This window comes from Staurois parvus, unplaced genomic scaffold (genome assembly GCF_062004578.1).
Source record: "Staurois parvus isolate SC_StPar_1 unplaced genomic scaffold, SC_StPar_1.0 ptg000239l, whole genome shotgun sequence".
NCBI classification, from domain to species: Eukaryota; Metazoa; Chordata; class Amphibia; order Anura; family Ranidae; genus Staurois; species Staurois parvus.
In genome coordinates, this window is record NW_028318035.1 from 2,671,555 (window position 1) to 2,688,001 (window position 16,447).

Consider the following 16,447-nt stretch of genomic DNA (forward strand, 5'->3'; position numbering starts at 1 on the left):
GTCCTTTGCTCGGACTCTTTTACAGTTCCTTTTAGATGTACAATCACCCCTAGACCCCATATAATTTTTACTTGGCCTGCGGTATCCAGGCATCTCCAAACATGCTAAGAGAATGATGGCTTTATTTTACTTGCAGTCAAAAGTGTTATTCCTTTCTGCTGGTTATCCAAATACCCCCCTTAAAATTCCCAACTCATAACTACCATAGCTGAAATACCCAGGAATGAACACCTTACGGCTGTTGTATAAGATTCACTTACAAATTTTACAAAAGTCTGGAATATCTGGGATAGTTCTGAATTTTGCCCTGAGCGTGTCCTGCCTTACGGTTAGATTACTGGCTGCCCTTTGATTTCGACCATCACAATGTACCTCGTGTGCCTTCCAGTTGATTTATGATACCCATTCTATGTTTGCCATATGTATTATATGATTCTTCTTACTTGAGGTGATTGTACCTGTATTAGTGCATTTGCGGCAGAAACAATTGAGTACTGTCCGTGATACTTTTTTTATTTGCACTAACAAACAATTTTGAGGACAAGCTTTCGGGGAGTGTCCCTTCTTCAGATCCAAGCAGTACTGATCACAAAGGTATAGCAGAATGTTAGAAGAGATGTAGGGGATGGGAAAAAAAAAATAAGAAGAGAACAGAGATAAGACACAGCAAAAGCAAAGTCTGGGGGGGGGGGGGGAGGGAGACAACACTCACAGAGGCAGTCATGCTTGAGGTGATAAAACTGTTGGATAATGATTGAGCAATCCCATGTCCAAATTCAGGCCGTTATCTCTTGTGTTAAATAGAATTATCATTCTTAGTTCAAAAGTTTTTCTTTCCTGAATGGATTTGAAATTTCCTTAAGAACTAAAATATTGAGGTCTCCCAAAGTGTGGTCTGGTTGTGCGAAATGGTGTCCCACAGGTGTGCAAAAGTCATCTTCTTTATGTTCCTTGATGGTATGTCTGTGCAAATTCATCCTTGTTTGCAACTTCTGTCCTGTTTCGCCAACATAAGATCCTTTGTTACATTTTCTGCACTGGATAAGGTACACAACATTACTGGAGGTGCAGCTGTATGAACCAGAGAACCCGAAGGGAAAATCTACTTCAGTACAAAGAGAAAAAAACAAACCGTGTACCTCTAGTAACCACATACAACCCAGCACTAGAAGGAATAAGAAAAATAATCAAAGATTTACAACCCATCATAACAGAGGATGGAACTCTGATGGAAATATTCCAGCAACCACCAATACTGGCCTTCAGACAACCCCCCAACCTCAGAAATAAACTAATCAGTAGGAAACTTCTGATTATGATGTCACAAATAATGGGAGCAAACCATGCAATAAAAAACGCTGCAAACTGTGCAACCAAATCAATCCATCAAAAAGTGTCTGACACTCAAAAGAGATCATTAATATCTCCGGTTCATACAGCTGCACCTCCAGTAATGTTGTGTACCTTATCCAGTGCAGAAAATGTAACAAAGGATCTTATGTTGGCGAAACAGGACAGAAGTTGCAAACAAGGATGAATTTGCACAGACATACCATCAAGGAACATAAAGAAGATGACTTTTGCACACCTGTGGGACACCATTTCGCACAACCAGACCACACTTTGGGAGACCTCAATATTTTAGTTCTTAAAGGAAATTTCAAATCCATTCAGGAAAGAAAAACTTTTGAACTAAAAATTATAATTCTATTTGACACGAGATAACGGCCTGAATTTGGACATGGGATTCCTCAATCATTATCCAACAGTTTTATCCCCTACATCTCTTCTAACATTCTGCTATACCTTTGTGATTAGTACTGCTTTGACCTGAAGAAGGGGACACTCCCCAAAAGCTTGTCCTCAAAATTGTTTGTTAGTGCAAATAAAAAAAGTATCACGGACAGTACTCAAATGATTCTTCTTATAATTCCTTGCGGAAATGATTTTGGTTATAGTCAACTCTCCATGATACTGCTCCATTCTCACTGTAGTTTTTATTATTGCCTTCTGTGGATAACTTAATGGATGCAGTAGCCACTGTTGTATGTCTATTTCATTGTTTGGTTTTTCTTGTTTCTTGGAAAAATCCTAATAAAAATACAATTACAATTAAAAAAAAAAATGTTATAACGAAATTAATGAATGCATTTGTTTCATGTGGAAGACATCACATGATGTAATAGTAATTCGAGCCCATGGGGAAATGAATTAAATTTTCAAATTCGTTCAACAATTTGAATTCAGATAATAAATGCATTTGAATTTCATTCCATTCGTTAATTTAGATGCACATGACCAGCCAATATTGTCCAATCAGCTCATGCCATTTCTTTTGGTGGGTTGTACTACAGTCTGAAAATATTGAAGACTTTCAAATCAAATCCGTCTGAGCAAACTGTTGGCGCTATATAAATCCTGTATAATAATAATAATGACCACTTTTTTTTTTGTTTTTTTTCCACAATGAATATTTTTCTTCATTCAAAGGAGAAAGACTATACAGAGATGGATAGCCAATCACAGTGATCATGTGATCGAAAGCCAGTCTTTCTGGTTTCCAAGCACTTCAACCACAAACCCGTGGCACCTAAGAAGAAGGTATATATGTGTTAGCTCGGTGTAAACGATCAGCAATGACCCTTTTCACCTGTTTCATACAAAGATGCTTTTGCTCATCACCTATGCTTTATGCAGAAATAATAATACTTAAAGCAGAGTCCCAGTCAGTTTTGTGTTTATTAAAAGTCAGCAGCTAAAAAAACTGTAGCTGCTTTTAATATACACAAACTTACCTGTCCCAGGGTCCAGCGATGAATTCACCCGCGCCGTCCATTCTCTGCTTCTTCTCTTATCGGCGCCGGCATCACAACTGGGGGCACCAGGCTATGACAGCTTACGGCTTCACAGCCAGGTGCCCACTGCGCATGCGTGAGTCACACTGCGCATTCTCATTGGTCCGGCAGTCTTCTGGCACCTCTGAAGGTTCCCAGGAGACTGCGGGAGGAAGGAGGGGGCTGAACGTCTGGCTCACTTTGCCAAGGCGAAGTGAGCCGGAAGTGGGAGGGGCTACCTGTCAAGAGCAGGCATCCGCTCCCCTCTCCCCCTAAAAGGTGCCAAATATGGCAGTGGAGGAGGCAAATAAGCAAAGCTTCTACTTTTGAGTGGAACTCCGCTTAAAGGATTATTTGTAAAGGAGTAGATAGATAACTGGGTAGAACTCTCCTATGTAAACCCACTTCTTTTCTTTTTATGGGACTTTATTTAGCATGCCTATTGTACACAGAGTTTCTTCTCAGAGAATAGGTGCAGGTACTCCCTCTTCTGAGTCAGCTCTTGTCTCCACAGGTACCCACCTCCAAGCTCTGTCACATTGGTTCCACCCCCTACCCACTTCCCAATACCACCCCTTTCAGAGAATGCAGAAACAAGTATAATTTTGTATGGAATTTATTAATGATAACAGGAAAAACAAAAAAAAAAGTAAAATAGATTTCCTGCAGCCAGTAATAATAGACCCCCCCACACCAGTAACAATAGATTTACCCCAGCAACAACAGATCCTCCCAGCAGCCAGCGTCAACAGACCCTTGAGCAGCCAGCAATAATAGACCAATCCCTCAACAGTAGATCCCTCCCAGCAACAATTGACCCTGCACCAGCAACAATAGACCATCCTTAGCAACTATAGACCCACCCACAGCAATAGATTCCCACCCAGCAACAATAGATCCCTCAGAAGTCAGCATCATTAGATCCTCAAGCACACCCAGCAGAGTTCTCCTACATTCCCGCTGAAATAAAGCCCCGCTTGTATGTACTGTAGATACACTCTCCTAAAAGGTCAAAGGGGAAGTGGTTTATTGTTGGTTTTATCAACTCCCATCTTTTAAAGTCATTTGTCAATGGACCCAGTATATTATTGCTGTGATCTTTCATTGGTCATTTGAATATTAATGGGCGTAGTATATTATTGCTGTGATCTATCTGAAGAAATGCAAAAGGCAAATATCTCTAATTGGGCTAATCCACTTGTTATTTGCAATTATAAAATTGCGGTATTAAAAGTGGTATTATAGCCATAAACAAAAAATTATTATATTGTGGCTTAGAAATTCTTTGATATGGTGACTGCATTTTTTTCTTTTTTAGGCTTTTCTTCCCTTTATGTTTACCTGTTGATCCTGTCTTAGAGTACCTCCATCCATAGTGGAGACATTCTAAGTCAGGAAGTGTGTTAATAACTGGATTACCAGGTGAAAATAAAAGGAAAAAAGCCTAAATAAAAAAAAAGAAAACAAATGCAGCCACAGCATTATGGTTGATAGCTTGTGAAAAACACTAAGCTCAATTAACATAAAAATAAAAATGTAAAGTAAACCAATAACAGCTACTCAAAACAACTTATTGTACATTAAAGTAGTCATGCTTTATTAAAAACATGAAAACCAAAAAAATCACTCACATTTTAAAAACTCCAGTGAATCGCCACAGCCAGCTACGTGCGTGCGTGTTAACGTCAGCGCTTGACACATATTGGCATTTTGCCTTTGTCAGGAGCAGTAATAAAACCTTACGACAATATGGAAAACTTTTTTTCTCTTTTTGGGTACTCACTTTAACTGCTTGAGTAAAGACAGATATATCAGTCTCAAGGTAAAGGATGCTAATGGCCGTGACATATTCTGTATAGTCAATCCGACAAACTGGAAAAAACAAAAGAGTTTCCACTGGTGGATATTGTTGGTGGTGGGTGAGAATCTTTTAGCCTCCTCCCACATAAGGCTATCGAGCAGTTGTATCCTGATGCTAGCGCTACTTATGCACTTGTAAAATGTGAGTGGTTTTCTTTTGGCTTTTATATATTTCTTTTTTGTTAACATTACTAATCTATGCGAAGCTATTTTCTCACTTTTGGGTACTTACTTGGACTTCCTGAGTTAAGACAGATATATCAGACTTATGGTACAAGGATCTAATGGCTGTGACATTTATAGTTGGTCCAAGTAAATTAGAAGATGAAGAATAATGAAAGAATGCAATAACTTAAGGGATTTCAGATTCTGATTCAAAGGGGACTGTAAAGGTTTTATTTTCTACCATCCAAGGTACAATGCATCACTTTGGATGGAGGTACCCTTTAAATAAATGCATGTGTATGCGGTAGTAGTCTACATCTTTACTAAATACGACTCTACAACTATGACAATTAATACAGAGAGGATTGTACCTGTGTTGACTTCTCTTTCTTGGGTTGTACAATAGACTGCATTTTTTCTCTGTCTTCTTTTCCCAGCTTACGTTTTAGCTGGAACTCCACTCTGTACGCCTCAGAATGCTGAAGGATCTTTATGACATCTTCATATGTGATGTTGTCAAAATAGATTGTTGCACTTAATAGCTGATCTCCTGCAGGGTGATGACAATAATTATATCATTTTTTTGTCTTTTTAAAGAAAATTCTTGTCCGTAAAAAGAGATAAAATTGTGTTACCTTCTTTAATACAGAAGATGTTTGAATGTTGAGATTGTTTTGTGACTTGTGAGACGATTATGCCTTCTGTTCCACCTCCAGTTATAGTGAAGCCTTTTCCATTAGGTTCCACTTCGGTGCATAAAATCACCTCCATTGGTTCCTAATAGATAAAAAAAAAATGTTGAATTATCTAATAATCTTTATTCTAAAGGCACCCATAGACACGTGAAGAGAGTGACTAAGCTAGTGGGTTGCTGTCGGGGATCATTGGTCAAGCAAGTTAGAAAACCACATCTACTCTCCTTTCTATTTGAGCATTCAAGTCAAACAGCCCTTGTAGACATTTCAAATAACTGTCTGCACCAGGAGATGCTAAAAAGGGCTAGCTCAGCTGCTCTGTTAGAATATCCCCTGATATTCTGAATGTTATGTATATGAAATCAAAACCCTAGTTAAAGGTAAAAAAATAATTAAACCCCAGGATAATTTATTACTCTGTTTTCCACCTTTAACATAAATCATACTGTATACAGTGTGTGCAATTGAAAAGTGCTATCATTGCGTATCATATATATACATGCAAAACAAGCAATAAATTAGTGTTACTTATTATATATACACTGCTCAAAAAAAATGAAAGAAACACTTTTTAATCAGAATATACCATCAAGGTCAATGAAATTCCTGTGATATTGATCAGGTCTTTTAAGTAGCAGAGGGGGTTGTTAATCAGTTTCAGCTGCTTTGGTGTTAATGAAATTAACAACAGATGCACTAGATGGGCAACAATGAGACAACCCCCAAAACAGGAATGGTTTTACAGGTGGAGACCACTGACATTTTTTTTCCCTACTCATCTTTTCTGACTGTTTTTCACTAGTTTTGCATTTGGCTAGGGTCAGTGTCACTACTGGTAGCATGAAGCGATACCTGGACCCTACAAAGGTTGCACAGGCAGTCCAACTCCTCCAGGATGGCACATCAATACGTGCCATTGCCATAAGGTTTGCTCCCCCAATACACCAGGAAAGTTAATTATCCTCCTCACATCGCGTTCCACCAGATGTCAGTACATGCACTCTAATCCTCCAAAAACCACCAACAATAATTTCTCATAGTGTAGTTTTAATAATAGAGCACAAAAGTGCAGATATAATTTGTAGTAGCTAAATAAAACAAAGAAATAAAAGTCGCTGTGTATTCACTCACATAAGGGGCTGCCAGACACTAGAAATGGCGGTACAACTTCCAGCAATAACGCCAACAACCCAACGCTGTTTTGCACGGATCGCATCTTGTGAGTTTACTATTATACAAGCATATATTGCTGTTCTAGTCTTAGATAGCAACATCTTTTGGTGAGTTTTCATTTCAGCCATTGGTGGAGGTTGACACTCCTGTTGGTCCTGGATCACTTGGTGAAGATTCCGAACAGTGGACAGTAGGACTATATAGCTCATTATACTATAATCTACATTTATTCAGCAAAGCCCTAGTGGACTTTCATTTTTTGTATATGATATTTTATATTGTTGCACTTTATTGTATATATGTTTATGGATTGTTTAGTGCTGCAATTTCTGTTTAGAACATCACTTGAAATGTTATTTAACCACTTGCCGTCCGCCTGCTGTTTATAAACGGCAGGGCGGTGGCACTCCAGGGGCGGGTTGCCCTTCATAAACGGCACCCGCCTTTTCTAGCTGTGCGCGCTCCTTGGGAGCGCGCAGCACCGCGATCCGGTGCCCTCCGGACAGAGTGAAACACCGATCGTCGGGCGGGACCTCTGTACGAGGTCCCGATCATGTGATCACTGATTAGCCAATCAGTGATCACATGCAAAGTAGTAAGCAAGATGTCACTTGTGACATCATTGCTTACTACCTGTGAAATCTGTGAATGATCACAGAGGTCACATGGTACAAGGCTATTCACAACAGCCTTGTACCATGTGACAAGGTGTGACCAATCACAGCTCACTCAGTATTTCTCAATGGCTGCAAGAATGCAGACAGAGAGAAAGAGAAATGATTGTTTTTACATCCTATATGGGTGTAAAAGCAATCACTGTAAAAAAAAAAAAAAAAATCTTCATCACCCCCCACAAGTAGTACAGTGTTACCATGGTGACACTGTACTGCTAGGGTGACAGTATGTAAAAAAAAAAAAAAAAAAACATAAATAATAATATAAAAAAACAATAAAAATTTAAAAGTTTAAAAATTATAATTTTTGGTTATAAACTATTTTTTTTTTTTTTTTTACTAAAAATATAACGGAATACATTTTGGTCAAGATTTATGATGAAAGATTATTTATTTGCAAAATTTTATAAGAAAAACACTTTTTTCAAAATTTTTGGACATTTTCATTTACATAGCAAAAAAAATAAAAATCCCAGAGGTGAATAAATACCACCAAAATAAAGCTTTATCTGTCTCAAAAAAATGGTAAAAAATTCATATGGGTACAGTATTGCATGACCGCGCAATTGTCATTCAAAGTGTGATAGCGCTGAAAGCTGAAAATTGCCCTGGACAGGAAGGGGGTAAAAGTGTCCGGACAGGAAGTGGTTAAGATTGTGGCACATTTCTTTTGGAGAATAAGAGACTATAAGTACTGGATATTGCTATGTTTTCATATATATGTATAATGTAGCTTTGCACTTCATAATATCAGCATTGCTTGTGGATTTGTTGTGCACCGGGCACCTTTAGGAAATTAAAAATAAATCTTACCCAAGCTCAACTGCTCTATTCACCACATAGAGACAGGAGACCGATGCACTGGCTAAGGCATCCACTCCTCACAGCAAATATCCACAATACAAGTAGCCGGAAACTTGAAAAGCTTCTTAATGGAAATCTTTATTGGTTACATAAATACAGGATCCATAAACTGAAGCGTTTCGGCTTCACAAAGCCTTATTCATAGCATGCAAAATATCACTAAAAACTCAACATATATAGTACATAAAATACTATACTATATACGTTATAGTGTAAAGCGCTGAGCAAACTGTTGGCACTATATAAATCCTGTATAATAATAATGTAGAGTTTTTAGGGATATATGCGTATAAGGCCTTACACTAACCCTACTAATCACAAAACATTTGGAAACAAGTTAGGACTTTCACACATCTTTCCACAGATAACCTTGAGAAGAAATCTACAGCCCGGCAAAGTGACCCTAATGGTCCAGATGGTCCAGATTTTCAGGACATTCATTATTAAATTGTACTTACATCTGAGTCCATCATCTTTGCAAAAGGATGTGAGGTTCGTATAATGGAGGTCTTCCTTATACTGCTGGAATGTTCGGAGTCTGCATATATGGAACTGCCCTGTGAAAACAAGCATATTGCTTTAAACAATTATCCCTCACTAATATGAAAATTGATGTACATACTGGAAATATACACAAGAGCCAGTGTCTTTGGGCTTGTATAACTGCTCCGCTTGGCATGCAAGTCTATGGGAATGTAGGACAATTGCACCTGTGCACCTGCAGTGAATTCTGAATGATATCAGAAGTGTCCCGAAGAGATTTCAAAAGCATGCTGCCTTTGTCCAACAAAGCCCATTGACAAAGGTCTTTAGGCCTCATGCACATGGATATTTACACGCTCAAAAGGCTTTTAGTGCTCCAAAAAGCTGACCATACAAGTGAATGGCTGTACACGGCTGTGCGCTTGCAAACACTGATGGCTTCTGCATGTGTGTTTATCCATGCATGTATGTACAATGCACTGTATTTGGGGAAATACTCTTTATGCGCAGGTAAACGCCAATGTAAAAGTCATCTGTATTTACACATGTACTGCCACATTCACTTGTATAAGCACCTGTGGCTAAAGGCTCCATGTCCGTAAGGCCTTAGCCTGAACAGGACTCTCAGTGCATGCCAGCTCTCCTAGAAATAAAATCAATAATTGCTCTGATTTTAGATTCATTAGAGCCCAACTGAACCTTCTGTTTGAAGAAGTTAAATACATTCCATTTTCCAGTTGAAAAATGTTGGTTGTTTGTCAACAAGTCCACCCACCCACTTGAAATTGGCATAGTGTATGGCCAGTTCAATAATTTACAGATATAAAAATATACTGTACATTAAACATTTTTTAAAGGCGGCGTACAGTCAAAGGTCATTTGGCTGTATTTCTCCTGTCGATCACAGAAATGCAGTTCCTTCTGCACTCCTGTGACCCGTTTTCAGCTAAAGCCCACTGTCAGCTGACATCACAGAGCGGTCCCCAAGCCATTCTGGGGAAAGATCGTGAATAAATGGTCAAGATCCACCCAGTAGCCTGGACCGGCACCTGGCACAACCCCTCAGCAACGCGCTGAGAGCCTGAGCCAGCCGCTCCTGCCCCCTCCACAGCCCAGCGATCCAGTGAGTGCCGGGGGAGTGCCAGAGCTGACAGTGGTGACTGCTCAGAGCAAGGAGAACTGGGCAATCAGCGGTGTCTGATAGCTCAGTTCTCAGCCTTAGAGCCGGCAGGGTACAGAGATAGCATTGGGTCAATGCTGCACCCGCCTAGGTAAGTATGATTTAAAAAAAAATCCCATACTTCTCTTTTAAGTTTTAATAAAGGTTACATTTTAAAGTGATTTATTTAGTTTCTAATGGGTGTTGGATGCAATGCAAGTTGCATCCAGTTCTATAAAGCAAATATTTTGTATCCTCTGAAGATGTCCGTTGCAGCAGATGAAATGCACATAAGGCGAGGCTAGTGGCATATGATGTTGTACACCCTCTGTTGATCCCTGGTGTGGTATATCTGCTTTTAATAAATCATGTGGTTTTAGCATACTATTCCATGGTCCTTTGTTCTTTATCCTACCCATTATTACTTTGAGATGCTGGCTTTGGATAACTGGTGAAGGACTGTGGAGGCAGTGGTATTTTGAAAGGTTGCCCTCCAATTGGATGAATTCTTTTGCTGTTGATCTCTTATCATTTGGAGATCATTACCATTTGGTAGGGCAACTGGCACACTGGTCTGGGATTCTTACACATGGATGCTCATCATTTTCAAGATTTCACATTTGGACTTTTATATATTTCTCTTTGAAGTCTACTGCTAAGCACAAGTGAATTAAATGTTATGGGACTGATATTTCACCATTTATGTGTTGCACATTGTTCATTATGGTTTAAAATGAGTTAACATTTTCACACAGATATTTTGTATTGACCACTACAGAGATATTGGTTCTACACACTTTTTAGATTTTTTTTCTAATTCTTTTGTGTCTGGAATATAGGTTGCTGCATTAACTCTTTTTGCACCATGGTCATAGTCTTTTCTGTGTTTATATTATGATTATTGCAATTGACATTTGAGATGTGTCGCCTGCAGAGGTTTATAAGTGGTGTTTCTTTTTTTACAATACTTCTCTTCGTACAGTTACAAATATACGTAAACCAATGGCTTTTTTATCCTTACGTCTACTAATATCCATACTATCAGTGTCTTTTATCTCAGTACAGATACCAATATGCATAATAACAGAGTCTTTTCTTTCCATACAGCTACTAATATGTATAATAACAGTGGCTTTTCCCTACATACACCTACTAAAATACATAATGCCCATGACTTTTCTCTCCATACAGATACTATTTTTTAACAACTACATAAAATATACATAATAATGTTTTGTACATTCTTTAAAGCATTTAGCAAGAAGATGCAAAGTGTAACAATGAAGTACAGTAGACCACAGCCGCTAAGCTGTTTGACTACTTTACTAAACATGTTTCTGAATACATCACTTACCTCCGGGTCTATATAATATTCATTTACAGCATATTCATATACAGGTGACGATCCTTGAGGTCTAGGTCTCACATTTTCAATCTCGACATCAATGGTCTATAATGAGAAGAGTCCTAAGATAAGAACTATGCAATCTGAAAAGTTAAGTACAATTTAGGATTATTCATTTAATTCCACATCTACAGTATATGTTGTCAACATACTGTTCAGTGTTTTACAGAGCACCCGGGATAATTCACCTCACTCCCCGCCCCAGAGGAGCGTACAGCCTAACGACCCTTCCCAAGTCATACATACAATTATATGTTTATTAATATATATATATAGATATTTAATCTAGGGCCAATTTCCTCAAACTAGTTAATGTTTGTTCACCTAAAGGAAAGCTGCTCAAACAAAGGGAGGACTTAGAGAAACCGTGTTACCAACTTAAAAACTGCAGGGAAAGGCACAAAAAATCATGTATTTATAATGTAATACATATAACTTTTTATAATTAATAGTAATATTTTTTGCTTGCAATTTGCATTTCAGCGTGCTACAAAATGAAAACTCTTGTAAGACTCAAATCCCTAGCACAGCCTGCTCCCTTCTTGCACATTTTAGCCCTCTCCTCTTCTGGGAATGTGTGATTCATGCATAAAGCAAGGGCAGAATCTCCAATAGATGGAGGACAGATGGGTTCATAAGAATAGACCTTTAGACACATATGGTGGCCATAACAGGTTGCATAGCAGGATCAGCCAGAGAAAGCATGGCTTTAAGAATGGTTTCTAACCATTTATCTGGTGTCCTTGAACATCAGACATCCTCTACCAGAACTGTATGGGATTTGCTAAGGGAGGAAATGGCTGGGTCTAAGACAGGAACCATCCATTGTTTCAGGAATCCCTTCTCAGTAGAGTATTGTTGTGAAAAGTGGAGAAACAAAAGATTTTCTCTGGATAAGGTCAATTATTTACAGAACAAGCTCCAAGAGCAAGTGTACAAGGAATGTTTTGACCAGCCAGGGCATTTTTAAGAAACCAAGACTGGTGACCTTTTGCCAAAATGATGCCAGTTGCTCCAAAGCAATACAAGAATGTACTACATCAATAAGGAAAGAGATAGTTTCCTTTACCTTGTGAGAGATACTGGTCGACTGGTATCTTCCAAAGGGGAGTCCTCCTCCTCCTCTTCAGGGAGCACTGATATCGCAAGAGGCAGTCTCAGGCGATGAGACAGAGGTGCTTTTAACAGGAAAGACAGCCTTCCCATAATATCTGAATGGTGGTTGAGAATTCTTCTCTGGATAGAGAACCAGAAAGAGCCAAGGAGGCCCTGAAGATGGTGCAAAGTCAGGCTGAAAGCAGTGGTTAGGAATCAGGGCCATTGGGGGAGAAGCTGCAGACCCCCTCTGAGATGTTAGTTGACTGTGAGCCATCAAGGTCCGCTGACATATTCCCCCCCACATTTATGATCCACCAATTACTTGACAAAGAACCACCCCAAGGGACATGTACTGTGAAACAGGAAGAGGAATGCCATCTGTGACCAATCACTGTAGACAGAGGGATTCCAGAAAAAACATCCAGGAATATCTGTGCCTATATACAATAAGGAGGCAGAGAGTGAAGGAGCATTATCTTCCTTCAGATATTAAGAAAGTATAATAAGAAATAAGAAAATACATTTTCATTGACAGCAACAAAACTTTCAGCAAGATGGAAATGTTCCATAAGGTGTGGTCAGTTTAATTCTGAAGAATATTGACACACTGACGGTAAACAGTTGCAGTGTAAATATATTATGCTTTTGTTTCTCATGTCAGTCTTACATTATTATATGAATTAATTATGAATTATTTATTTAAAAAAACACAAGGGTATTGTGCAGCAATTTACAGTGAAGGGAAAATGTAAGATCATTTAATATAATGTATATATATATATAATTGTATTACATCAACTGCATTCAAATCAAGTTCACTTGCAACTCAAAGAGTATTTCCATGTTCACCACTTTTTTCACTGTGTCATGGTATGTTTCTGCAGGCTCTTAAAGCAATCATGCTAATTTTTGTTTGCTGCTTTGGGAAAAATGTAGACAAATCTGTGTCCAGAATGTAGTACCTATGTACATCTTTACCGAATAGTAGAAGAAATAACATGTGAACGTTGTGATGTTGGTGGAAAATGAGTAACAGGAAAATGGAGCAGTAGATTAACATCAAATTTGGCAAGAAAATTGGCAAAAGTGCAAGCAAAACTTTAGCTCTGTTACAATAAGCTGACGGTGAAAATTCCATGAAGAAATCGATTGTTTTTGAATGGCATAGGCAGGAGGGGCAGGAAGATATCCACATGCAAGAAGTGGGCAGCCAAAATGCAAATAACAGATGAAAATGGGGACAGAGTAGGAACCCTCGTACATTCATGCTGGTGTGTTAATTTTTTATCACATGGGAATAGTTCGCTATTTGATAGAGTATGGTACAACAGTCAACCAACACTGTGAATTTGATATTCTGAAAAGGTTACAGTAATCTGTACAGATGAAAAGATTGGAACTCTGGCCTGACAAGTGGATTCTCCACCATGACAAAGCTCCTGCACAAACTTCTTTTACAGTCTATTCCGGGGAATTAAATTGTTACATCTAGTATCCAGACTGTTATTAGGTGTAGACAAAGCCGCATGCAACAGACACAGTTCTGTCTACAGATCTTCAATAGCAGCATACTAAAGCATTCCTAAAAATGACAACCAACACCCTTGATTTAAACATTACTGGGGAGGATCAGGTTGCTTCTCGTCTACCCCGGGGGTGATGTTCAGTGATTATAATGGTTGGGGGGAGCTCTTTATTGTAAAACATGTTTAGCTTCTGATAGAGAATTGGTGAAAATGCACCACAAGCAGTGCACACAAAATAAAAACAATTGCTAGGAGCAAGTGGAAGACATTTTTAGCAGGAGAGACTTTGTATACCTTCTTCCTAGCATCAAACACCCAGCGCATTGTTAATGCCTAGCTCACTGACTTGGCACAAGTATGAACAAAAGACTAATGATTCTGACTTTCCTTATTTGCAAATTTGCAGGTTAGTGTTTAAAGCACTCTGCCATACTTACCCCCTTCAATGGTCCAACGTTTCACCAGCACAGGCATCATCTACCCAGCTTCTTCTGGGTGCATGTCTCTTCTGCAATAAAGAGCCTGTCTGCTTGCATTTTTCAAAAGTGGGACTTTAGTTCTACTTTAAGCCAACATAACAGCTAGTCAGCTATTACTTTTATAAAGAAGTCTGCAATGGCATTCTCCACATCCCTCTCATGACAGGTTCACTTTATCATTACAATAGACATGAACCAAGCACCCATGGACTCATATATTGGCTGGTCAAGTTCTAAACATACAGTATAATAGTGACTCTGTTAATTGTATGCTTAGCAGGGTTGCCAACTGTCCGTAAATTTATGAAAAGTTTGTAAAAATTGGCCAATTTACAAACTGTCCATAAATGTTTGTTGTAGAAAATGGCTGCCAGTAAAAAATATGGCCAGTTCCCGAGCTGGTTGGGCAGGCTTGGACAGGGGGCAAGCACATGGTTACATCATGGCATTGCTTGGCGTCTTTTATGAATCACAGCTGGACTGGAGGGGGAGCCAGGACTCAGGAGCAGGAGACGAGAGAGCCACCAGCTGTGGGGATTGTGTTGCTGGAGAACTCTGGAGGAGAAAAGTATAGACAGAGGTGGTGACAAGGAGCCACCGGTGCTGAGCCACCCAGACTGGACCATGTCTGACTGCTCTGCTGCAAGGTGGAGCTCTGAAAACCCTTATATAAAAGGCAACTCTGATGTAAAGAACAATACTCCAGACCATGATGTAAGTGGGAACTCTGTTGTAAAGGGGAACACTGCAGACTCTGATATAAGGAGGGGGGCTCTGGTAACCAGAGACAACCTTACATTTGAATTCTCCATTACACCAGAGTCTGCAGCATTCCCTCTTACATCATGGTCTGCATTGTTCCCCTTTACACCAGAGTTCCTCTTTACATCAGGGTCCGCAGAGCTCCCCCCCGCACTGTGAGGGGAAATCCTGCAGACTCTGATATAAGGGGGAACTCTGTGGACAGTTGTGTAAGGGAGGGCGGGCTCTGGTGACCAGAAACCCCCTTACATCAAAGTTCCCCTTTACATCACGGTCTACAGTGTTCCCCTTTACATCGGGATCCACAATGTTCTGTTTTACATCGGGGTCCACAGTGTTCTGTTTTACATCAGGGTCCACAGAGTTCCCCGTTACACTGTAAGGGAGAACTTTGTGGACTGTGACATAAAGGGGAATCCTGGAGTCTGATGTAAGAGGGAACTCTGTGGACTGTGATGTAAAGGGGAGCTCCGTGGACTCTAGCAAAAGGGGGGGGGGGTGTGATGTTTAGAAACCCCCTTACATCAGAGTTTCCCTTTACACCAGAGTCCGCAGCATTCCCTCTTAAATCAGAGTCCTCAGAGTTCTCCTTTACATCAGAGTCCACAGTGTTCTCTTTTACATCAGAGTCCTCAGAGTTCTCCTTTACATCAGAGTCCACAGTGTTCTCTTTTACATCAGGGTCCGCAGAGTTCCCCCTTGCACTATAAAGGGGACCCTGCAGACTGATTTAAGTTAAATTAACCTAACCTTCATGTAAAAGGAGAAATGTTTTTTTGCCTTTTGTTATACCTAATTGCGCTACCTACTATGGTCATTTTGGGTAACTTTTTGAAATGTCAGTAAAAAATTGGCTTAGCTGAATGTAAAGTAAAAGCAGCAAAGAAAAATAAAAGTAAAGGCAGCAAGATATTCAAGCACAGCTCAGGTAGTTGGAACAATAAAACAAAGTTGTAGACCCATTTCCCTAGGAGCAGTCAACCAAGGGGCATCCATGACTGCTTAGATAATGGACTGCCATCTAATCCAGCTGATAAAGGAGCCATACTGGAAGAGGGACAATCATTTTCTATGGTCAGGTTTAAGCAAAATCTGCATATTTTTGTGTTTCACATCGTACTTTTTGGAAGGCATGTTTGTTCTCTTCCAAATTCTGCTTATGCATTTGCAAGCTCCGTGAGGTAATCCTGCACATATATTATTTCAGCAGAAAGGTAAACAGTTGATCTACTCCTTTGTGGACAACATGAAGCAAATATCTATTCTGTAT

General features: G+C 39.4%; 1 protein-coding gene across 1 annotated transcript in view; it reads right to left on the reverse strand.

Annotated features, from left to right (window-relative positions):
- Positions 1 to 16,447, reverse strand: part of LOC149459988 (uncharacterized) — a 161,151-nt gene that overhangs the window by 42,374 nt on the left and 102,330 nt on the right. The window contains exons 3-6 of the mRNA XM_089680313.1: positions 11,262 to 11,357; positions 8,724 to 8,822; positions 5,495 to 5,636; positions 5,231 to 5,409 (exon numbers count right to left, since the gene is read on the reverse strand). Of these exons, the coding sequence (XP_089536439.1) occupies positions 5,231 to 5,409; positions 5,495 to 5,636; positions 8,724 to 8,822; positions 11,262 to 11,357 (516 nt within the window). The remainder of the gene's footprint in view (positions 1 to 5,230; positions 5,410 to 5,494; positions 5,637 to 8,723; positions 8,823 to 11,261; positions 11,358 to 16,447) is intronic.